The sequence below is a fragment of the Dendronephthya gigantea genome, unplaced genomic scaffold (genome assembly GCF_004324835.1).
Source record: "Dendronephthya gigantea isolate DGI-Jeju-01 unplaced genomic scaffold, DenGig_1.0 000006F, whole genome shotgun sequence".
NCBI lineage: Eukaryota > Metazoa > Cnidaria > Anthozoa > Malacalcyonacea > Nephtheidae > Dendronephthya > Dendronephthya gigantea.
Genome location: NW_021163016.1, coordinates 3,024,514 through 3,048,811, shown reverse-complemented (window position 1 = coordinate 3,048,811; position 24,298 = coordinate 3,024,514). Strand labels below are relative to the sequence as shown.

Below are 24,298 nucleotides of genomic sequence, written 5' to 3'. Positions count from 1 at the left end.
AAAAAAAATATTTTTTTACTGATTTTAGTGTGTGGAAACATTAGCTACATTTTAATCATAGTTATTGTGAAATTTCAATTGGGGAAATCTCCAAAATTCTAGGAATTCTAAATTTTTGAAATTCGAGAAATGTGAATTCGATCTAGGTTTAGTGGAAGCACTAAACACGTGTTCTCAAATTGCAACATTTGCACAACAACATGGCGACCGCGGAAGGTGCGAAGATTACCAAAGACACAACATTGAGTTCTACGACATTATTTGTCCGAAACTTGCCTTTTTCATTTGATAACAAAGAATTAGAAAATGTGTTCAGTGAAGTGGGGCCCGTGAAAAGATGTTTTGTTGTGAAAGATAAAGGTAGGCTCGCGAGAAGATTGGTGATTTGCAGTACAAAATAGGTTGAAAAATTAAGAGTTATTTGTTATTAGGATTTGTATACGGTTTTCTTGAAGGTAGATTTTGTTGGGAAAGCTTGTTCTTATTGTTTTAAACCCAGTTCGATGATCTGAATGATGCGTTTTCTCGATTTCGTAGCTAACCCAAATAAATGCCGAGGCTTTGGTTACGTTACCTTTGCTCTGAAGGAAGATGCTTTGCAAGCACAGGAGAAGGTCCGTCAAATCAATGGCAGAAAATTGTTTATCACGTTCTCGAATAAGAAACCAAGACACGTTGAAAGAGGACCTCCAAAAATCAAACAAAATGACGCGGTCGAAGGAGGTAAAATAGTTCAGTGTTCTCTGTCGTGAAACACATACTCAAGTTACTTGAAATAGCATTAAAAAAAGCCATTATTTTTGTGAAAATAACGAAGTTTAGTAAGCTCGTGTTTACCACTAACCTTTAAAACAATCTATATTTGTAATTTCCGATCTTTTGTTTCACAGAAACCACTGAAGACCACGAAGAAACACATAAGAATGTTCCAACAGAACCCGATCCTTCCCAGGAGATTGACAAGCCAAAACACAAACCTAAATCGAAGCGAAGTTCAGCGTTGAACGACGACGGTCGCACCGTTGTTATAACCGGATTTCCCTCGACTTTCAACATAAAACAACTGAAAAAAGCCTGTAAACGAAACGGGGAGGTAGAGAGGTTTATTTATCCCGCCGACTCTGATTCAAAAACGACCGCTCATGCCGTTTACAAGTCTCACAAAGATGCAAGAAAAGCTGTGAGTATCTTGAACGGTAAAACAGTGAAGGGCGAAGTCTTGAACGCTGTTTTAAGGTCCAAACAGGAAAAAACCTTCTCGCAGAAAACACTGAAAAAAAGCCGTTTAATTGTAAGGAATTTACCATTCAAATGCAGCCAGGAGTTGCTGGCGGACGAGTTCTCAAAATTCGGAGAGATTTCAGAAATCGTATTGCCTACCAAAATTGTCGGGAAAAAGAAGAAAAAATTGGGATTTGCGTTTGTGCAGTTCAAAAACGTCTTCGATGCTGGGAAAGCGTTGCAAGGCATGAACAAGAAAGAAATAAAAGGAAGACCGATCGCGGTTGATTGGACATTGCCGAAAAAGAAATACGAGTTACTGAAAGTTAGCGAAGAGAAAGGTAAATTATTTATAATAGGTTTGAAAATAAATATCTTTAGTTTAAGTTTGAATGGAGTGCTGAACGGTAATTGAAAATGTATTCTAGAAAGCGCTGAAGGTGCGCTGTAGATGTTTCTTCTTCCAGTAGCATTTCGCCAATAAAGGACGGTACTTGAAGGTCCTGGACGTTTTGGATTAGCGATAGAAGTAAGCCTAGTTTATAGCTTAAATTTCTCTTCAAACTAGATGATGTAAAGGAAATGAAAGATGATGTCATGTCAGGAGAATCTAGCGATGATGATGGTACTGGTGGTAATAAGGATAGTGGTGATGAAAATGGTACTGATGGTGACGATCATGGTACTGATGGTGACGATGATGGTACTGATGCTGATGACAGTGGTACTGATGCTGATGACAGTGGTACTGATGGTGACGATGATGGTACCGATGGTGATGATGATGGTACTGATGGTGATGATGATGGTACTGATAGTGATGATAATGGTACTTCTGGTGAAAGTACTGATAACGATGACGAAGGTGCCATCGTTAAAAAACGAAAGCTTCGTGATGCAAGGGAGGGTAAAACTATCTTCATTCGTAACCTACCATTTGATGCAAACGAGGAAGAGATCTGTGGCTTGTTCGAAGAGTTGGGTGAGATCGCTTATTGCAAGATTGTCGTGGATTCCGTGACTGACCACAGCAGAGGTTGTGCTTTCGTAAAGTTTGAGAAAAAACAAAGCGCTGAAGAATGTCTGGAAAAATATGGCGAAGAAAATGAAGTTAGCGAGGGTAAGATTAACTACCGTTTTGTCTGTTACATTTTGAGTGTGTTTAGCAAGAAAACTGAATATATAAACGAAGAAAAGTTTTTTGTACTGACTTTTTAACATTGCTTTGTGTCTGAAGTTGCGTTGAAAAGTTTGCGAAAGAGAAAATTGTATACCATATTTCTTCCGTAAGAATTTGCATGTTGACTATTTCAAATAATATCTTCCATCTCTGTTCTAGAACTGATCCTGCGCAAACGGCCACTGAGCGTGACCCTCGCAGTGACTAAAGGAAAAGTGTCGCAATTATTGGCCGACAAAGACGCTACGAAGAAAGGCCCTCGCGACAAACGAAATCTTTACCTTGCCAAGGAGGGGGTCATTACACCTGGAACCGAGGCCGCTGTTGGTTTGTCGAAAAGCGACCTGCAAAAACGACAAAAAGCTCTGGAAGAAAAGAATGCCAAGCTTAAGATTCCACATTATATTGTTTCAAAAACAAGGTGAGTTTTAGGCTCTGCAGTTTGGCTTTATTCGATTTAGTTTGGGCAGTCTCCTCCTGTTGTAACACTGGATCAATAAGAGATGATCCTTACTGGACCTCTAGGAAGAACAGTTTAGAACTGATAGAGCTATCCAAGTATAAATAAAGTTAGTTTAGTTTAGGTTCCCTCAGTAAAGTTGGTTTTAAGTTTAGCCCATATTAAGGCTGTTTTTCTTTCAGATTATGTTTTCGTAACCTCCCATTACATATCGATAACAAAAAGCTCTCCGAAGTGCTACGAACTGTCTGCGAAGGCAAACCGAAGACGGTCCAAAAAGTACAAATCATGCGAAACATGGACAGGCTTGATAGTTCAGGCGTGGGCAGGTCAAAAGGTTTTGGATTTGTTGAATTTTTGAGCCACCAGGCCGCCCTGGACGTACTGCGTGCGACCAACAATAACCCGGAGATCTTTGGCCCCGACCGACGACCAATTGTGGAGTTTGCCATCGAAAATAGTTTGATTCTAAAACGGTTGGAGCTTCGAAAAACTAAAAACGCGAAAAAAATTGGCCCACGAGAAACAAGTAGAGGACAAGACACGGAACAAAACAAACGAAAACACGAAATTGAGGAGAATGGAAAACGAAAACGAGTTAAGAAGAATGCAACAAACGTTGACAGTTCTAATGCGAATTCTAACAAGCAATTAGAACAAAATAGAAATGCGTTTAAAGGTGATAGTTTTAAGAATAAACCAGGGAGAAACAAGGCAAAGAGTAAAGTTCTGGGAAGTGAAACAAAGAAACACTTTGCCTCGCGTGAGAGAAATGAAAACAGGAATGCAAGAGTTGATTATGATGGAGTTGGTTCGAGCGTGAAGAAACAGAAACGTAGAGGAAAAAATGATCAAGATGAGGTAAAGTTTAATCAAATTGTTGAAAAATACAAGACAAAATTATTTGGGAAGAATATTAAACAGTTGAAAGATTCACGGTGGTTTGATGCTTGATTTGTTGAACTCATGTGCTGATAATGTACCCTAGGGAGTCAAGCCTGGCCCAAGTTTTTCGTAGCCTAAATAAATGTGCCTGGATGGCTGGGCCTGGATCATTAGTTCTAAAGGGTCATTCATATATAGCTAATTCCATTAAGGTCCTCCTCTGAACTCTACGACCGAAAAGCACAATGGGTTGGTATAAACGCTGTTTAAATCGTCACTATTTGGTCATGACATTTTGCATTTACCAAGTAAGGTCATGAAGAGTGTTGCTAAAAATACCACTAGCGAAAAATTACATAAAAATTTATTTGTAGAGGTGTGCTTTTCGGTCGTAGAGGTTGAGGATTTGCAGTTGTGGGTTTGACCTTTAGAGGACAACCTTGATTGAATTAGCTGTATTTGCCTGTAAATAGTCCTAGAGCTAGATATGATACATATTTAATATCTAGCACTTTCACTCTGGCTATTAACAAAACAATAAAGATTTAATAATGATTTAAAATATAAGTTTACAGTTGTCATTCTTCAGAGCATCACCTAATTATTTAACACCTTCAATTGTTAAACCAACATTATTTACATATAGTTCACTAAGTTTGCAGTTGTCAACCGTGGTTGTCACTCTTCAAAGCATCACTTAAATATTTTGCATCTTCAGCTTTTAAACCATTGCCTCTTACATTTAGTTTAGTAAGTTTACAGTTGTCACTTTTCAAAGCATCACGTAAATATTTAGCACCTTCAGTTTTTAAATCATTCTGACTTACATTTAGTTCAGTAAGTTTACATTTGTCACTCTTCAAAACATCACTTAAATATTTAACACCTTCAGTTTTTAAATCATTCTGACTTACATCTAGTTCAGTAAGTTTACAGTTGTCACTCTTCAAAGCATCACTTAAATATTTAGCACCTTCAGTTTTTAAATCATTGACACTTACATTTAGTTTAGTAAGTTTACAGTTGTCACTCTTCAAAGCATCACTTAAATATTTAGCACCTTTAGTTTTTAAATCATTGAAACTTACATTTAGTTTAGTAAGTTTACAGTTGTCACTCTTCAAAGCATCACTTAAATATTTAACACCTTCAGTTTCTAAACTATTGACACTTACATTTAGTTTAGTAAGTTTACAGTTGTCACTCTTCAAAGCATCATTTAAATATTCAACACCTTCAGTTTTTAAAAAATTGCGACTTACATCTAGTTTAGTAAGTTTACAGTTGTCACTCTTCAAAGCATCACTTAAATATTTAGCACCTTTAGTTTTTAAATCATTGACACTTACATTTAGTTCAGTAAGTTTACAGTTGTCACTCTTCAAAGCATCACTTAAATATTTAACACCTTCAGTTTTTAAATCATTGTCACCTACATTTAGTTTAGTAAGTTTACAGTTGTCACTCTTCAAAGCATTACTTAAATATTTAACACCTTTAGTTTTTAAATCATTGTCACTTACATTTAGTTTAGTAAGTTTACAGTTGTCACTCTTCAAAGCATCACTTAAATATTTAACACCTTCAGTTTTTAAATCATTGTCACTTACATCTAGTTCAGTAAGTTTACAGTTGTCACTCTTCAAAGCATCACTTAAATATTTAACACCTTCAGTTTTTAAATCATTGTAACTTACATCTAGTTCAGTAAGTTTACAGTTGTCACTCTCCAGGCCATGGTTATCTTTCTTCAAAAACTCAGCCAATTCACGGATAGTAATGTTCGTCACAATACATTGACGGATGCGAAGCTGTTTCAAGTTCTTGATGTGGTTTAAAAATTTGAACAAAGCCGTAGATTCTGCTGGTGCAATATTTAATCCTTCCAAATAAAATGTTTCATCATCATCCTCAGATGCAAACAAGTCATCATCCTCAGACGCAAACGAGTCGTCATCCTCAGACGCAAACGACGAAATCATTTTCATGACGCTATCTTCTTGCATTTCCCAAACACTTTTTACCACGAGCAAACCTTTGTCATTACTCTCGTCAATACGTCGTTTCTTTGGCATCCAGTCTTGAAATCTAGATTAAAATATTTTGAGAAAATTTTAGAAGTTTATAAGGATTATATTTAGAGAAAACGTCGTAGTATAAATGGCCATTTTATCAAAGAGAAAATTCATTCCCGGTGTAAAAACGACAACACGGACTAAAAGTGATCTTGTTTTTTGTTGAGAAACAAAACTGCAAAAGCAAGAATTTCTCAAAAGAAAACATAAATTCTGACAGCTTTTTTTCTTTAAAATAATGTTAAAATGATTTTTCCGTTTCGTCTGCAAAAATTGGAAGGTTATCTTCACACGTACGAAACAAAAACTCAGTATTGAATTCGTACTAATTAAGCTATTTGATAAATTGTTGAAAACAGTAAAATATTACCTCATATTTTTGAATAACGGCAACAAAACGTCACTTAAATATTTTAAATATATCCATTCAGGTCATTTTAGCTTTTTTTTTCTTTCTTTTTAATAATATTGAATAGTTTTTCAAGGTTTTTTTTTTGTTTTTAACTCGGTTTTCTCCTCATCTTCGCGGGTCATAAAAAATACAAAAGTGACTTAAGTGAGTCACAGCAGAGTATCACGTGAATCACTGATTAGCCAATCATATCGCTTCAAACCACCTCAACTGACACGTGCTTGTCCTATAATGCATTGTACAACATGTAAAACTATTGACCAAGAAATTGCACTGGAATCAATCAAAGTCATCAAAGTCATAATTTCATTAAATCATCTGGTAACAGTTATAATTACGTTAATAATTGTTTGAATAAAAAATAAGTACAGCAACCTCTCACAGAATTGGCTAATCAGAATCATTCATAATTTATACAACAGGCAGAGGTTTTATCAACTTTGGAAAATCCTCAATGTTGCTAATGCTAGGTAAGCAAGCTGTTGCAGATTTTTGTTGAGGGTTTTAAATTTATGCTAGCTAGCAACATGCATCAGCTATAATGCAATACTACCCAATGCGCCTATAAATTATAACAATTTTTTACCTTTTGCATATACGTTCAATCACTATACTGTCTTCATGCTCTGCTGACCTGATAAATAATTATATGTGAATGAATACAAGATTATATGGACTAAATGATACAACAGTGAATAAATAATATAAGAAGATTCCCTTACATGTATATGGCTATCACATTGAGTTGTGACTATACAATATAATTGGCTACTTTATAACTTTATTTAATTTGAAAAAAATTTAGGCATACCTTAACTCTCTCATCCTATCTCCAAGTAACCCAGCTACAAATTGGATCACCAAATGCCACCTGGGTTCATCAATGTGATCTTCTAAAAATCTTTCAACATTTTTTATATCATCAACCACATGTAGTGCAGCCAGAAACTCTTGAATTGTAAGATGAAGAAAAGAGAAAATATTTCGTCTTTTGTCTTCCAATTGATTGAACACACCAGAATCTGATAAGCCAGCCACAGATTTATCACTGGTTTTAAACTCAAAAACTAACTTGTCTTCTTCCATTCCATTTCTTGCAATTCTCTTCAACTTGTCCAGGTCCTTTTGAAGCAGCTCTGGAAGTTCCACAGTCAGATAATCCTTTTCTACTGGTTTATTCCTGTGTTTTGAATTGTGTTTGAACAGCAAAATTCTTATAGCTCTTTTGTACAATTCAGTTATTGTTTTAGGAATCTTGCTGTAGCTTTCATCCTCCACGTCTTCACCAAAATCAATGCTCTCACTCAATGTCAAGCACACTATATAGGAGTTGACAGGTATGTAACAGAAGCTTAACAGTTCTGGTGAACTCTTGATTACCTGCCACATCTCTGAACTTCTTGTGTCATCTTTGCAAAACTTTTCAACATACTTTTTTATTTGCTCCTTATTAAAACCCAATATCTCCACTTGTCGATTAAATTGACAGCTTTCATAGATATGTTCTGCAGTGGGTCGAGATGTGGTTAACACAGTGGCTCCAGGTAATAATTTTCCTTCAACCAGCTGTTTAAAGATCACAAACATGTGGGTCTTTTCATCTGGGTTGTTTATAATCTTTTTATCATTTAAACACTCATTGTCAATTTGAAGTTCATCTAAGCCATCAAAAACAAGAATGGCATTACTTGGATTCTGGCAAATATATTCATAGTTGGTCATGTTCTTGAACTGAGTTTGACCATGAGCATGACTCAATATTTCACGAAGACTTGTTTTGCTCTTGTTAAAATTACGAAATTGTACTAATGTCACAATTTTTTCATGCCAGAATCCAGATGTTTCTTCTTGTTGCCATTCATTAAATATTTTTTCTGTCAGCAAAGTTTTCCCGATACCAGGTCTGCCAACTACAAGAACAGTCCTAGGATGGTTTTCACCAGCTTTTTCTGCTTGAAATAATTGTGCTGTACTTTCAAGAAGTTTTGCATTAGGGGGTTTTTCTACATGAATTTCGTAAATCTCATGTCTATTTTTATATTTTTTTCTGGAATTGTATGTGTTTTGCCTTCCATCTTGAATTAAAACATTGATATATATCTCCTCCAGTTTTCGATGAGACTTGCGACTTCCTCCAAAGTCGTCATGCACGTTAAATAAGTTTTGAGATTGATCTGCCCGAATTATTTGGATTACCTCTGGTATTGTTTCTGTACGCTTTCTTAAAAGGTACACGCTAATGAACTCCTGATCAGTATGGAAAGTGGGTCTCTTCCATGCCGACCAAAACAGATAAACAATCTCAACGATTGTCACTGCATCGACGAGAAAATTAATCGTGATGAAGCCGACAACAACTTGTTGTTTCTTCCCACCGGTTGAATAAGTACAGTCCACAAATGAAATATTCCTAGTTGATCTTGTAACGTTCTCATGGGAAGTACTAGTTGTTGTTTTCATATTGGGCAAAGGACATTCAAAATGGGTCGGAATATTGGCTGGGATTAACAGAAATGCTGAGAATATTGTCAGTGGTATTATACGACAAACGATTAAATGGATTGTGTAAGCCATGAAAACAAAATAACGATTACAACCGCGATACGCCACTGGTGCGGCTGGTGATGCTCCAGACTGTAATGGCTGGCTTTCTTCTACGCCCTCGTTCGTCGTTGTGTTTGAATTATTTGTGAAGATGTCCACTCTATGTTTCACCAGGTAACCGTACACGACACTACATACAACGACAAGTCCAAAACTTATCACAATCTGGACATTGAGAGGTAACGAAGGGAGGAATTCTTGGGCATATTGAAGACGACATTGTGTTTCAATGTACTTCCCCTTCAATAACGAGCTCGTGAGGTCACATTCTAGACTTGATTTCGCCTCGAAAACACTCGCGATTCCAACCAGAACCACACCAATTGCTACAAACAAAGCAAGAACTACTGAACTGTACGTATTGTAACAGTTACGAGGAATCAGTTTAAAGCAATTTTCCATGTCATTCTTTACAGTACTTTATTCTTTGCCAGAAGATTAGATTTGGTCACTTGACCACCACCCTGCTGTTATTTTGCACCAACACCCTCCAGGACTCATATAATTGGTTAAAAACTGACCATGTGAATAATGATGGTCATTGTTTGATAAGTAATAATATGCCATATTTAATTATTCACTTTACTTTTGTGCTGTGTAGCCATTTCTAATTATCATACAATCTGTTTACACTTCCATTCAAATTTAGAACTTTATAAAAAATAGAATTTTATGTCCTGTAACCCTCAGAGGAAAAGAAAGTCATCCAAACTCTGAATGAAAAAGAAGATATTTGTAACCTCAACTCTTAAAGCTAACTGACTCAAAGCTTCCAACAAGGTTTACTTGTGATGGCCAACCCATGGTATTTACACACATCCCTATGGTATTCACTCCTGAGTAAAATGTCTCGAGCTTTCACGAAAACCTGGTTATATATCAACCTTGTGCAGAGGCAAAAAAACCCTAAGAAAGTCACACATAGTGTTTCAATATATGTAGATATATGTCACAAACTGCAAGAGCAAGCAATATATGCCAGGGTGCATGGCAAGAAAGCAATGAGATACAGCATTCCTAATGCATTTGCTTTTCTTTGTGACTGACCTCTGTATTAGTAGTTGAAATGATACACATGTACATTTGTGTAAGTTTACTGCATGCTGACGTTTGCTACTGCAAATTCAATGATTTTTAATCTTCAACAGTTTTGAGGGTAAGCTAGCCAACACCAACACAGTGCTGTTACTCTGCGTTTACAAACTAAAGCAACTGTAGTATAATAATATCTCGAGTAATTATCTCTCAGCTAAATTTACACCTTGTTGTAAGTAAGCACTGAATTTGCTGAGCACTATATCTCAGTATGACAGATGAATTCTTTATTTCTGGTTCCTTTAACTGGTGATTGAATGTTCTACCTTGTTTTATTCATCCCCAGTCAAGCTAAAGCATCAATCCCTTAATTTTTTTCACTACCAAAAGCTCTAAGATGATAAATAAAATACTCAAGCTGATACATCATGTTAGGATTGATATAATGAAATGTTATTGAATAATCCGAACAGCATTCTGGGCCATCTTTATATGGATGAAAGTTATAACTCCAGAGCCAAAAATCTTTGTTTAGGTAGCCAGGTAAGAGATGATGCTCAGGAGGTAATGGATGAAACATTTCTCGCCCTCTTTCGTCCAGGGTATGACCAGCTTCAACACCTACTCTTGCTAAACATCTCCCAACCTCCACATCTTCTGCAAAACTAGCCTCCGGGCAGCGGGCTTTATCTTCGATAACATCTGCAAACCGGCGGACCGTTTCCCGGCTAAAGATGTACCCGGCACCCCCGCTGTTGTAGCTTCCGAATGGCTTGAACTTCCGACCAAAGTAATATGGCTTCTCTGAATCATAATGTGAAACGAAATGCCGTAAATTCTCCACAATGGTAAATGTATCATCATCTGCTTTCAGAAACCAGTCTGCACGGTAGAGATAATGCTGTTTGATATACTTCCATGCTGCTTTCGTTTTTAACCATAAATGTTCTCTGCCTTCTGGAACTTTGAGTCCAACTGCAGGTAAACTATCATCAGTTTCCGAGCTCATAAACAACAATATATTACACCGTTTACCCCAGGTCTCCTTGATTGGCTTGCATTTGGTTTTATGATTCTTAGGGTTGGTCATAACCCAACAGAGAACTTTGGTATCTTTGTACTCCTGTTGAGCAGCATCGTAATTCGAGCTACGATGGTGATGCGTGTCGTTTGCATCCACGTTAAAGGCTACAGGTTTTTCTATGGTAACTTTACGACTGTTAGGCAGAACCCATTGGGACGGTTCATTAGCACGGTTGTACATGACCATTAAAAACATCCCAACAAAAACCCCGACGCACATTGAAATAATCGCTTGCTTCATTTTCACTCATACCTTTACCACAATAGCACTTCCTATCTGTCCAATTACCCTCTTATTGCAATTATCTGTCGTCTGTTTGACTTAACAATTTAATAAAAGAAAGATATATTGCGTTTTAGAAAGAAGCTTTGTTCAGCTGTGACCTGACCTGCTCTTTTATTCTTCCACAATAATTAAATTTCACTTTTTTCATTTCAACCTTTTTAATATTTCTGTCTTTCATCTCGTGTCTTTCATCTTGCATTGTTTTCTCTAGTCATTGCTGATATATGTCTGTTCTTTTAGACATTAACTACTTCAATTTTACACTATATTCGACTTTCTTTTCCAAATTAACTTTTTAGAGCTGATTTTTCTTCATAAGAACTGGAAACATGACTCGGAAATTTCCCGCGCGAGCCCGCGAAATCCCACGTTCGAAACTTAATTTCCGGTTTTGTAAAGTTGCAAGTTAATTGATGTTCGAATTCAAAAAATGTTACATTTGATCGTAGAAGCCTAAATGTTTCAAATGGTTAGATGAGTCAAAGAGAACATCCTTAGGTAAAAGTAGCTTAGACTTTTGATTACAAAGTATTGTTGGAAGTAAATACCATGTTTTGTAATTCTGTACAATGAAATTAAGTTTACTAAATTAAACTATAGTCCATAGATGAAAGTTATTTTGTATACGTGCATGTATTGTCACTACTGTGTACTGTTTCTACATGTATATGCAAAGCAGAATATAAACAATCAATGGACGTATAGTTAAATTCTAGGTTATGATTAGGGAAGATGTTCAGTTGCTTATGTATCAAACATAACCCAAAAATGAATGATTCTTAACAAAGCAACCAGAAGTCCACCATTCTGAGCATTCTCTACTGTTTTTTTTCCAACTAGAACAATGTTATTGTACATGGAATACCTGCCACTAAATCCATTTCATAGCTTTCACTCCACCATGAAATAGTATTATACTCCATCTCATTCAATGTTATCTTGTCTTCTTATGGTATATTTGAAATTTATATAAACAAAATATTTGCATTATTGATCCAGCAGGATGGCAGTGGCAATGGATAAAGGAAGAGATGTTTTTGAAGATTCGTTGAGTGAGAATAACGGTATGTTTGAGGTTGAGGTTGACATAAAACAGTTTGGCAATGAATTCAAGAGAGAATGCATTCAATAGTTGTTCTTCATTTTCATTTCCAGGTTTTCAAATTGATTATGACGCTGAGTCAAGTGCATTTACTAATGAGTGCAAGGAATTCATGAACAATTTTGTCTCAAAAATATTTTCTGGAAGGTAGTGGAATCTGCATTATTGGATGTCTTGTTAAAAGTGATTTATAGTTCAATGTTTTTACCTATCATAAATGTAAAATTTCAGTGATATAACTCAAGAGGAGAAAGCACAATTTGGAGTAATTTGTCAGGTTTGGTTCTACTGAATGAATATATAATACATTGAAAAAGTTTTGAAGTTCACCAGAAACTTACTTATATTAATCTTACCTAGCATTCTCCAGCAAGACGATGGTTTGCCCGTTATATTAATATGCAGGTAGGCAGATATTAATAAACCAATTGATTAGAATGCCTAAGGTATCTCGCCTGCTTGACACTAATAAATCAGAGGAAAAACGCAGTGTAGCAAAATGACAAGGATTATTTCATTTTTAGCGGGTTGAGAATAAATGCGTGGATGAAATCACGTTTTTCAGGCTTGTGCAGTATTTTGCAACAGTTCTCTTTGAGTGAGTATATGAGCACCTATACCATACATCATTAATAGAATGAACTGTCTTACCATAAATCATCAAGTGAAAAAACTACCTTATATCATAATGAGTTGAGTACATGGTCATGGTGTACCTACATCTGAGACTTGTTCTGGATAACCTATTCTCATACCAACACTCAACTGTTCTTCTCCAGATGTCACCAAGCTGACGATTTTCCTCCAGCTAAAACTCTGATGAACATGTGCTTCACTTTCTATCACGTATTTCGTGCAGGTAATCAGTTGTAAACACTCAAGCTGTTCGGAAGAGGTTTCCGGGATAATCACTGGATAAGCTCCAAAGAACGGATTGAAAACAATAGACAAGGCACTTTCATGTGATCCAGGTTCTTAAAATGCTCAAATACAATGCTTTTTTGCGTTTCAGGTAAAACTGTCGAACGAAAGGAGTTTCTTCATGTCTTCTTAAGAGATCAACCAATCTGGTGCGTATTTGAATGAACGTAAGGTTAGGTGAACTTGAAATAGGAAACCTTATAATACGCATGGACTAGACTTGGGCAGCAAGCCATAGCTCCAAATCAGAATATGTTTGTTTTTATTCAATACAGGCATGGATTACGGTTTTGGAATGCGGCATTCCTCGATTCTGTCCACAGTGAAAAGCACAGTCCAGTTTTACCTCGGTATGCGCTGAGTTTAATGTTGTAAAATCGTCTATCTTCACTCGGAGCAAAAGCAGTTTACTTACAGGTTTATTCATTAATGATTTTACCCAGGTCAGACTGGAACAATCTATCTGAGAATGATAAACAAGATCAAAGGGATCATCAGAAAAATAGTATCTTTGGACAACTTGGGTATGAACACATTCGCTTTGAAATATTTATGTCGATTTATTTATTTTAAACGACGCGACTCATTTATTCCTGTTTGTTTCCAGAACATTTGCCAATAATATGAAAGCTTTTGGTCTACCAAAACCGACCTGTGAAGAATTTATCCAAAAAATGAGCGTTATCGGTGAATTAGACAAAGGTAAATCGCGAAGAATTCTCAGAATCGCGGAGAATGTATAGCAATGACAAATGCTGCCAAATTCTCTAACATGTTTTTGTCTTTCTTTCTGCAGAGCAAATCGCATTACTTCAAAAAACTTTTGAAGACTGTTAATATATATATTGCATAGCCATATAGACCGTTTGTACTTTCGCACAAGGAAGTTAAACTGTCTAGAAGCATATTATTATTATTCGTATGGAATTGTAGTTATTCGATAAACACTATATTTAGTACACTTGCACTTTTGTACATCAAACGTTGTAAATAGATTCAAATAAAGAAATAGGAGATCGAGTTGTTTTGAAATCATTCTGCAAGTTTTACTAATGCAACCAAGGTTGGGGATGCCTTAATTTCTGCTAGTCTGACCAGCCGAGTTCTGCTTTGCAATTTTTTAATCATTTATTGGCTTCTGACACTCTGAATTCTGGACTAAATTTGCGACAGAAACAATTTGAACATCAAAGTCATTATTCTAAAAATTGTACTACATCGTAGTAACTTGACAGTACAATTATACATACCACCAATTATAAGCGAGTCTTTCATTTTCAGCTAATTATGAATGTTATAATATTGCATACCTATCTATTCATATTTTTAATTACAAAAAAACTCTAAATTTTCTGATTTGCTCTCATTTCATTGAAAAACGAAAATAATATCACGTAAAATCTTGACGTCTATTGGCAGACATTCATAAATAGATGAATTTCTCAAGAAACGTAATTCGCGCATGCTCCATGCATGTAGCACCGTCCGAACCTTTAAAATTCTATCACGAATATAATTGAAAAATAATCAGCGGGAGCGCAGGTGCGTTTCAAATTTGCCCTCCGAGATATATTCTTGAACAGTTAAACTGCAGCTGAGACAACAATTATTTCAATTTTTGATTTCAAAGAATCAGTGCGATTCTTTTCTAAGAATCGGAGCGATTCTTTCTCCTAAAAATATCCACCATCTTAGGTTTTGGTGAAACTTCTTTAAGTCTATGAAATTTGTTCAGGATGGCGCGTTTGACGTCCTCGTGGACTTTAGATGTGGTTGGGCTTGGCCTGTAATGAGAAGTAAACCTTTGTATGAACAGCTGCGCTTAAGATCGGTTCACACGATCCAATTTTGTTGGATCCAATTCACTTCTGATGGATGTTTTATAGTTTGTTGTCTTGTAATGTATGTGGACAGCAAATCGACTTAAACCAACGCAGTGCTGCTTTATCAATAACTGACTTCGTTCCATACGTCAAAAGTGAAGTGGATCGAACAAAATTGGATCGAGTAAACAGTGTGACACTATTGTATGAAAGCTCAAGACTTCATTCACGAAATAAGCCACGCGAATTTAACTCGTAAGAGAACCTAGTTTACTCCTACGAAGACGAGTTTGACTCGACTTACGAGCACGCATGTAATCGTACGAGCACGAATTTTCTTTGCACGAGCACGCATTTAGCTCGTGTGACACGACCGACACGAGCACGCATTTAAGTAAGCAGTTTACTTGTACCGACACGAACTTGACTTGAACGCGAACACGAACAAGCGAACACACGAGAAAACTCACCCTGTGGTCTTTTGGTTGACCAGTTTATCCTCGCAGTCCTTCATCAGCAAACTGACCGTCTCCTGAATGATTGAAAATAGTAAGATATATCACATTACGCAAACCTCATTGTCAGGTGATAATGATGGTAATCTAGTGATAATTTTACCTCATACTCAGGTGCGAGTGTCTCAAGATCTTGTTTCAAATAAACGAGGCCAGGAAGAGTGTTATTACGTAAGATATCTTCAGGAATAACTAACACACGTCAAGGACAGAATATTCACTCAGAGTAACACGCCATTTCTTTGGGAAATGTAGAGCTGAATCACTGTGGTATTTACTCAGGAAATGGGGAGAGAGGGGGGGCAAAGGGCTTCAGGATTAAGAGACCCAGGTTAAGGGCCCCTTGATTCTTGTAGGGTGTTTCCAAATTTCACAGCAAGGTAAACTATATGGGGGTTAACTTGTAGGCTATGTACAAGACGTTGACTTATTTATGAAAAGATTCCTCGTGATTAAAGGATACAACAGCATGTGAGGGATGCGTAGGCTTCAAGCAAAGTTACAGCGAGTTCTGTTTTCTTCGCCTCGTCCTCAGTATTGCCATTTCTCAATACGAGTTCTGTCAGTTTCGGATGAAGAACTAACGAGAAGAAAGATCGTCACACGATTGTCTTTACCCTAACTCCGACACACGCAGCCTTCATACGATAATGGGGATGAGGGAAATGGTGAACAGTTTCACGAAATTGAGAAAATAATCATAATCCAAAGAACTAAATTAAAACAGGAACAACTACAATTCATTGGAAGATTTTCATGATACTTACAATCATCCCTGAATCGAGGCTCTGAATGTGGTCCAATTTTTCCAAATGTTCGTATTAGGGCTACCTGTAGCTCGTGTTGATCGTAATATGACGGATCACTGAGAAATGACTGGAACTGAATGTGAATCTTCTCCAGCATCTGCAAACGTACAAAATAAGAGTGTTTTCACTAAAGCACCATCCAGCTTTCCTACATCCGGCTCAAGGTCTTTGAACATCAAGTGTACTCTAAATAAACCTGGAGCGCTAATTCTCTCAGTACGGGACTCGACTCTATTCAGGTTCATAAACAGAAAACTTGCAGTTTACGACAAACCTTTAACACCGCAAACGGCAAAAGTTATCGAGTTTTCAAATGTGCATTAAGTGTAAACTATAATATTGACTGAATTCCAACCAACAAACCTCGTCATCGCTGATGTGCTCCACGATTGACCCAAATGCTGGAACAGTTGAGATACGAACTGATCTAAGAAAATAGATTAAACGGATGCCAAAATGAAGAACACTGCAGAAAGCAACGCCAGCATGATCTGCACGCAGAGAACTTTAACTGTTATGCCTTACTTGTCATTATCCGTGGACAAAGTAACGAGGGCCGGTAGCACGCGTTTCATAATCGAGGTTTTGTTCAAATTTTTTATCATTGTCTGAAAGAAAATGGGCGTTATTGCAGTCGTTTGAACAGAGAAGTTATTCGCCAGAAGTCAGGTTACCTCACCTGCAGTAAGTAGGGAACAACAGATCTCACGCTCGGCTCAGAATGTGTAAGAAGACCCCAGAGTGTTTCAAAGAGAACCTCACACCAGATTTCATTTGAACTGAAATATAATACAGGGAGAAAGTTGTATAGAGAAATTAATCCGGATACTATCCCGAGTTACCCCCATCATATGAAAAACATACCTCAATTTCTCACAAACCAAATACAACGAATGCTGGTCTCTTTTCTGAGATGCAAACGACGTGAGCGTGTCATTCATAAACGACTTCAAATTTTCTTGATCCTCTTCCTGGAAGAAACACGCGAAGATTGACTGAAACCCCGTGAAACACGATCATTTCAAATCGTGAAACACAAAAAGCCTTCGCCAGTTGTATCAGAGCAAAGCCGTGCATGTGGACTCACTTTTGAATACGATGTCAAAACACCAAGAATATACACGGGAATAATCGCGCTTGAAATAACCTGTTGTTTCTCTTCCTCACTGAAAGCTAAACAAGCAAAATACAAATCAAACGCGTGCATATTTTTAAAAACGGAAGAAAGGCTATCCAAAGAACAAAGATGTAACAAAGCAGACAGACGTCACGGCTTTAAAACATGTATTTACCCTCGTCCTCTTCAAATATACATTTGAGTTCATTTTCAAAAAAAGGTTTCACCTTTATAGAAAAAAATTAAAAATGAAGGTAAGATCACAGCTGTCAGTATATAGAAGTAGTTTGATGTCTAACCAAGGCTAAATCATCGCCGTGAATAACCTGAATCGCACATCCAGTAAGACTGCAAATTGGGAGTCACAAAGAGCGCTGCTATATAATAATATTTTTCTATGCTACTGTATGCTATACATAGATCAGTGTCCTATCTAGATCCAGGTCTCCTCATAACTTTGCTCTTACCCTATTTACAGTATACACGTGACCGAATACGTGACACATGCTTTGAAAAAATTCCGAAAATCCATCGATCCAGTCCACTTGCGCATGATGGATTCGACCTAAAAGAAAACAATAACCAATAAATCTAGATTTTATCCTGACTGCAGTGACACTGGATTGATCACTCAACCTCTTGAAAGAACAACCATTGAGCTGACAGAGCTATCCGGTAAATATAAAGTCAGTTTAGTTTACGCTACTTTCATTACCTAAGAACGAGTAGATCCTCGCCATACTGGAAAGAAATAGAAAGTGAAATTAGCCTCCGATTAAGAACTGATTAAATTTAGTCACACACGGCTGTCAACTCACAATTTATTTCCAATCCAAGCCAATGATTCCCAGAACGTCTGCGTCTCCTCCTTCTCGAGCCAGCGGTCAAAATACTCCAGGAAGACGGCAAGGCGACCAGCGCCCGCAAACAATATCGTCATATCAGTCAGCGGAGAATCTGAATGGTTGATACGATCATCTGGGTAGAAATACAACACAGGGTTAGGTAGTTAACTTGAACAGACAAGGATGCAGTTGACTGTGAAACTTTACTCAGCCCCTACCTGATAGTGCAGTTTCTTGCTCTGAAGCATCGCATTCCGTTCGAAATGGAGCTAAAAAAAGGCAGGTTCAATTGAAAGCTAAGCATAAATGCAACTAATAATCGATTTTCTCCAAAATCGTTTCGTAAAAACAAAGATCAGTGATTTGTCAAACATTAAAAGATTGGACTTTATCATTCAACAAGCGAGTCGGTCAATAATCTTTACCTCTGCTGAGAACGTCAGTCATCAATGCTGGTACGGAGTTAGTCAGTGCGCGGACATAGAGAAGAAGTCTGGAACTAATAACTTGCATCGTTGATTCAAGCTCAGTCTCCTCGTCATTCTTGGATTCTTCGATATGAAGAAAATCCTAAAACGCGAACGAGGCATCTTAACTCAATCCCTTATGAACAAGACAATCGTAACTCAGCATCAATCCTTCATCAAATCCTAACCCCAAGGACCCCCCTTTGAAATCTTAATAAATCTTAATACCCCATAATCCCGTATCTCAAAATGTTCAATCCAAAAATTTAATCCCAAACCACCCTTCATCTAATCTTAAACTTGACCCAAATACCAACCTTAAATCTAATGCTGAACTCAATCGCATGCTGACCCTAAATCTAATCATAATCTCATGTATACTCACCAACAACGTCAATTCTAATTGTTGTAAAATTAGTTCTAATAAATCTGATTGTAATTTATCCAGCTCGTGTGCCCAGGCCAGAATTGACGGTAGCAAAACATTGAGAGTCGCCTCTCGTACTTCCTCAGAATTATCACATAACGCTTGAACCAGCAACTGTTCTGTCTGAGGAAAACAACGAAACATCGTTAGCTAGACGTTTTTATCACAAAAAAAACTACTCGCAAATTCTTGTATGTAGTTGTAATGAAGCCAGAAGCAGGGAAGTTAGGAAAATACCGTAATACCTCTTTGTATTTCGTTGATGATTCAACAATCATCAGAACCAGTGCTAGGCTCTTGATGACCGTCGCTCGCACGGTATCGTTGCGATCCTCTGCGAACATTTGTTTCAGCATCGAAAGCAAGAGAGAGCTGACGATCTCGATCTGTTGAGAGAAGAAAGCATTCTTGAAACTCAACCTAAGACCCTTGGGAAGAAGAACGGCGCATTAAATCATTAACAACCATCTATGAAACTCCACAACAGCAACCATTGAACTCTGCAGTCACAGAGAACCACGACCACAACATTCAAAAAAGCACATTGTTGCCAGGTATTTTTCTGGCTGTCGCAAGTCGTTTTAGCGTTGTAAATCAGTTTGAAAGCAGATCAATATTTATGACGAAGATGCAAAAGATTACTACACTACAACTTACAGGTAAATACTGCGAGAGTGTTCCACAAGCCTCGGCGACAAGTTGCCGTCTCTCTGGATACTTGTGACTGATCTAAAGAAAAAGAATCGCGATTATGTTGTACTTGTATCGCATCATTTGAGAAAGCCTATTTAGGTTTGAAACGGGTGGGCATTCAACAGCCAGCCAGGCTCACTGAAATGGGAACGAGTGAGACATGGCGAGGAGAATGCTGACCTGTTATTTACTGGACTATGATATCAACAAACATCATTACCTGTTCCCAAAGCTGGGGAAGGAGTTCAGCTTCAGTGCGCATGTGTCCCACCACATGAGCAAAAGCGGAACAACCAGTGATTATCATACGTCTACAATATGGAACCGATAGTTAGAATAGGTTAGAACAGATCCTAAGCAGGACTGTATCAGATAAAGATAAACTCAAGATCAGCTTAGGATCAGACCAGTCACAGATGGGGATAAGCTGAGGATCAGATCAGGATTAGCTTAAGATCGGATCAGGATCAGATCTGAATCAGATCTGGATTGGACCAGGATTAGACCAGAGATTATATCAGACTGGAATGAGATCTATAAGAGATCAGCGAAATACCTTTGATCAGCATCAGGTCTTTTGATGAGGTTTACTAAAGCATGAAGAAGTTTATCTCTTTCTTTCTCCTCAGGATGATGAATGGCGGTGCACAAGATCAACGGCAGCAACTCCTAAAAGACATCATTTCTATCAATGTACTATCTAAATCTTTACTTTTTGTCTTAGTCGATGTTTAATAGGATCTGCCTCGTAGATGATATTGAAGTTCTTAAACCTGAGTCGTCTCTATTTTAACTACCTCTCGTTTGTTGAGCAAAACATTCGGTACGATATGTGGAAGGCATCGTGCTAAAACCAGGACGGCGCTTTCTTCAGTCTCCGCCAGTCTTGTCACCTGAATGAAAAAAATATCTCCGTCAACATGTGGAATAGCAGCGCAGTTTCATTCAAGAACATTGCTTTCCTTTTGTCGAAACACTGGGTCCGTTGAAAGACGAACTGTGCTTGTTTACATGCAGTAAAGATCAGACTATATGAGATCTCATCCAGCATAGAAAACGCTGGTTTAGTTGACTACATATTTACTGAATATTCTCACCTCATTACTGACTCTACTGTCATGTTGAACTTGAGCGATGTTGAGTAAAGCTTGTTTCAAAATCGGACATATTTTTCTATCGCAAAAAAAGACGTTTTGAGAAAAACTATTCAATAAAAAAGGACATTCAGAAAGCAATTAAAAAAAATCTTGTCACCTTTGACTCAGAACAACACTTTCACTTCTTGAAATCGGTTTGGGAGTCTCGGTTTGGCTAATAGGAACCTTGAAAAAATATATTATTGACTTGAATTTCAAACAAAATGAATGGACAGTATCCTTTAAACAACACAGGGAGATGCAAAAAAACTCAATCACAGATTGAAAGAGCATACTTCGATTATTAAAATTACAAAGTTTTGTTGCAATATGTTTTGAAATGTTTTCAAAATCAACGTTTTCAGAACATCATGAATGTTGTCTAACCTGTGCTGGTATGACGTCATTTCTATCATTGTCCACGCAATTTTCTTCAGCGGGGGTCAACCGCGGACCATTTTGAAGCGACTCAGATAATCCCAGCCCACTATCGTTGCATTTATTATCGCGGTCACCGTTCGCGGTTTGGGAAATGTCGGGCGTTGAGCTCGCTTCAACCTCCGCAGACGAAACGTCTTGATCTGCGTTGTCTGTTGTTGATAATCGCTGCGTGGTCTGTGCCAGCTCTTCAGTGAGATTGGCGATTTGTGTCAGAAGATCAGCCTTCTCTTCTGTCAAACTGCTGATCTGCCTGGAACAAGCAAACCAAATTTCAATGTCATATGCGAGAAAAATAACATGAAAATTGATTGATACATGATAGTATGAGGATTGTTAAGACCTGTTTATGCTTGCAATTTTTGATGTGTTTTCATGTGTGATTTTCTCCTTTTGATAGATGAGAACGAGTGAATTAGTTACGGATGTCCAAAAAGAGCTCTGATACATCAGAGCATTTGTAACTTATTACTCGTTCACATCTATCAAAAGAAGAAAATCGCAGCAAAAATCGCAAGTCTAAACGGGCCTTTAGGCTTTACATGAAAATTTTAATAATTGAACAACAAACACTATTAGAGCGTAGCTTTTCTCTAAATCAACCACCTGCCCTTTCTGTGGTAAAATAATTTTCAAATTAACAATGAAAAGATCATTTTTCTTACTCTTCAACAATTCTGCAATTTTCCTTGTTTTTTTCATTCTCTTTGCTGACCAACTCGACTTGTTCGTTCAATTTCTTAATGTTCTCTTGCTAAGGGAATAAAATCAGTAGGACAATGATCTTGAAACTAGTTTAATTGATACAGTATTTTGCAAAATACCATTGTGGCCATACCAACTGAGCATTCTCCTCTTCGGTCTTTGCCAAGGTGCTGGCGGCCATGGGCATCGCATGCTTGTCAAAGTCACGATAGAGTCGAAGCAGATTTGGAGGTTGCGGAATGTTCAAACCAACGTCGTCCCAATCGTCAAAATCCTAGGAGAAAATGAGAACTTGATTCAGAGCTCTGAGCATTGCAGTGATCTAGTTATGCCCGATACAAGTCTGTGGAGAATTGGAAGTCTGTGGAGAATTGGGAATTGTAATTGATGAATGAAATTGTTTTGTATTCAGAACACTTGGGCCAGCCTTCGGCAGACAATGAACAACAGGTTTAGCAACATCATAATTATACCTGGTCCTCATTCTCATCTGACAAAGTGACAGAGGTCAGCCTGTATCCATTCTGTAGCAGGTACTCATTCACCAGGAAGTTCAACGCCCGCTTTTCGTGAGGTTTGATGGTTTCCTGAAGCAAAATACTGCAACTCATTGCGCATCTTACAATAGTACATTTAACAAGAATATACCTCATGTCTTTACCTCACTCAGGGAGCCAGTTTCACTGGGATCCTTCTGAGATATTTGTGGAGCTTCTTGCTCTTAAAATCAAATTTTCATAAAATAAATAATTGCTCTAGAAACAAGTGCATGCATTGTACATGGAACTAGGCTAACCAAGATTACTTTGCCTGTATTTTAAACAAGACGTTAGCCAAAAAATAAACCAACCTGTCGCAACTGTCAAACTTCCTCGCAAAGATTTAATCGTCTCATGAGCTTTACGTAACTCGAACTGCAAAACTATGAGGAAAGTTGAATTGAAACTGTAATGCTTTGGCAAAAAAAAGAGAACAATTGTAAAAGTACTTGTACAAAACCTGCTACTTTGTCGTCTCCCCTGTCAATCAAACCATCATCGGAATAACGTGTGAAGTCATCAATACTGTCAAGAGTTAGATTGCTTGATGTTCTACCTACAAATAGACACAATTGCATTTAACAAAGGCCTCAGACGTATGCTTGGCTGCTTCAACAACTCACTAGATCCATACTAGACCTATATTCCTTGTAAACAGCTTGTTCACTGTTTGTTCACAACTTTAGAAGAATAGTTGAAAATTTGCTAGAAATATTTGCTATATCACTTTCTAAAGCAAAAATTGAATGCACCTTTTCTTAGAGAGAAACATTTGCATATTTACATAATCCTATTACATATACGTATTGGCGTTTCTGATCATTATTAACCCTTCAGCAAATGAATAATTGTTTTCCTCTTCAAAAATGCAGGAAATACGACCGTGTTCAATGATTATCAACTAGACGTAATGTCGAAAAACCCTTTTAAACTATGTCATTTAATATTTTAAATGTTCATTAAGTTTAACCAAAGACTCTTTGATCTTGCATTGCATCACGATAAGTTAAAAGATTAATATTTACATATCGATGACATTTTATGCTCACAATATCAACTCATTTTTGTACAGTATTGAAAAGGAAAAGAATAACTAAACGTGTACAATAGACCTTCAATTTCGTTTCAAAAACGATTACATTTCAATATTACGATTACCTAAAGGCAACGAGATAGGAGACGGTGCGCGAACGCTTTCAACTTCAAAATTTCCTGGATTTGAAAAGAAGTCCCGAAGAGCTGGCACCTCACGACCATTCTCCAAGAGTTCTGTGTGCAGCTCTAAAGCTGTGAGAAGCAGTCGGCTTTTTATCAAGTTGTCGGCCACTTCAGCCCAATTTATATCCAATAAATGACGATATCCTGCCGCCTCTTCCCTGATTGCATGATCTTCCGCCATGTTTAAATGACATGGCTGGTGAAAGAAGATGAAAACCCCCCCCTTGACTACATTCAATTTCGAATGTTCCCGGGGGGTATATATACGAGTGAAAATTCGTTTTAAATACCAACATATCAAA

The 24,298-nt window shown here is 37.3% G+C and overlaps 5 protein-coding genes across 6 annotated transcripts; 2 read left to right on the top strand and 3 right to left on the bottom strand.

Moving 5' to 3' along the window:
- Positions 1 to 200: 200 nt before the first annotated feature.
- On the top strand, positions 201 to 4,288 carry LOC114516617 (RNA-binding protein 28-like). The gene is made up of 6 exons (XM_028536144.1): positions 201 to 360; positions 538 to 723; positions 891 to 1,562; positions 1,790 to 2,341; positions 2,561 to 2,822; positions 3,044 to 4,288. Exons 1-6 carry the CDS (start codon positions 201 to 203, stop codon positions 3,813 to 3,815), a joined length of 2,604 nt encoding a protein of 867 aa, XP_028391945.1. The 3' UTR covers positions 3,816 to 4,288.
- A 1,110-nt stretch (positions 4,289 to 5,398) lies between these two features.
- LOC114516850 (NACHT, LRR and PYD domains-containing protein 3-like) lies at positions 5,399 to 9,298 on the bottom strand (the record flags this gene model as incomplete). The annotated part of the gene is made up of 3 exons (XM_028536436.1): positions 7,045 to 9,298; positions 6,820 to 6,867; positions 5,399 to 5,834 (listed from the first exon to the last, which is right to left on the bottom strand). Coding segments are annotated over exons 1-3 (2,679 nt in total), but the record flags the coding sequence as incomplete, so codon positions are not given.
- Positions 9,299 to 10,018: 720 nt separating this feature from the next.
- On the bottom strand, positions 10,019 to 11,443 carry LOC114516537 (glycoprotein-N-acetylgalactosamine 3-beta-galactosyltransferase 1-like). The gene has a single exon (XM_028536058.1). It carries the CDS (start codon positions 11,194 to 11,196, stop codon positions 10,240 to 10,242), a length of 957 nt encoding a protein of 318 aa, XP_028391859.1. The 5' UTR covers positions 11,197 to 11,443; the 3' UTR covers positions 10,019 to 10,239.
- Positions 11,444 to 11,547: 104 nt separating this feature from the next.
- LOC114516538 (uncharacterized protein KIAA0513-like) lies at positions 11,548 to 14,275 on the top strand. Of its 2 annotated transcripts, none has more exons than XM_028536059.1 (12): positions 11,548 to 11,739; positions 12,244 to 12,305; positions 12,397 to 12,490; positions 12,575 to 12,620; positions 12,704 to 12,748; positions 12,868 to 12,941; positions 13,123 to 13,202; positions 13,356 to 13,413; positions 13,540 to 13,614; positions 13,708 to 13,788; positions 13,872 to 13,966; positions 14,061 to 14,275. In XM_028536059.1, the coding sequence occupies exons 2-12, from the start codon at positions 12,245 to 12,247 to the stop codon at positions 14,099 to 14,101; spliced, it is 750 nt and encodes a 249-aa protein (XP_028391860.1). In that variant the 5' UTR covers positions 11,548 to 11,739; position 12,244; the 3' UTR covers positions 14,102 to 14,275. The 2 variants fall into 2 exon arrangements, with proteins under 2 accessions (XP_028391860.1, XP_028391861.1); XM_028536060.1 differs by having other exon boundaries at positions 12,241 to 12,305.
- A 126-nt stretch (positions 14,276 to 14,401) lies between these two features.
- On the bottom strand, positions 14,402 to 24,232 carry LOC114516616 (RAB11-binding protein RELCH-like). The gene is made up of 32 exons (XM_028536143.1): positions 23,937 to 24,232; positions 23,239 to 23,334; positions 23,090 to 23,161; positions 22,901 to 22,959; positions 22,713 to 22,826; positions 22,373 to 22,513; positions 22,200 to 22,288; positions 21,484 to 21,787; positions 21,215 to 21,282; positions 21,058 to 21,133; positions 20,758 to 20,853; positions 20,517 to 20,629; positions 20,181 to 20,271; positions 19,925 to 19,996; positions 19,513 to 19,653; positions 19,226 to 19,390; positions 18,799 to 18,943; positions 18,592 to 18,642; positions 18,347 to 18,506; positions 18,244 to 18,269; positions 17,996 to 18,093; positions 17,704 to 17,755; positions 17,499 to 17,584; positions 17,276 to 17,382; positions 17,091 to 17,190; positions 16,937 to 17,019; positions 16,775 to 16,838; positions 16,370 to 16,508; positions 16,066 to 16,182; positions 15,706 to 15,794; positions 15,558 to 15,619; positions 14,402 to 15,048 (listed from the first exon to the last, which is right to left on the bottom strand). The coding sequence occupies exons 1-32, from the start codon at positions 24,175 to 24,177 to the stop codon at positions 14,913 to 14,915; spliced, it is 3,453 nt and encodes a 1,150-aa protein (XP_028391944.1). The 5' UTR covers positions 24,178 to 24,232; the 3' UTR covers positions 14,402 to 14,912.
- Between the last annotated feature and the right edge of the window lie 66 nt (positions 24,233 to 24,298).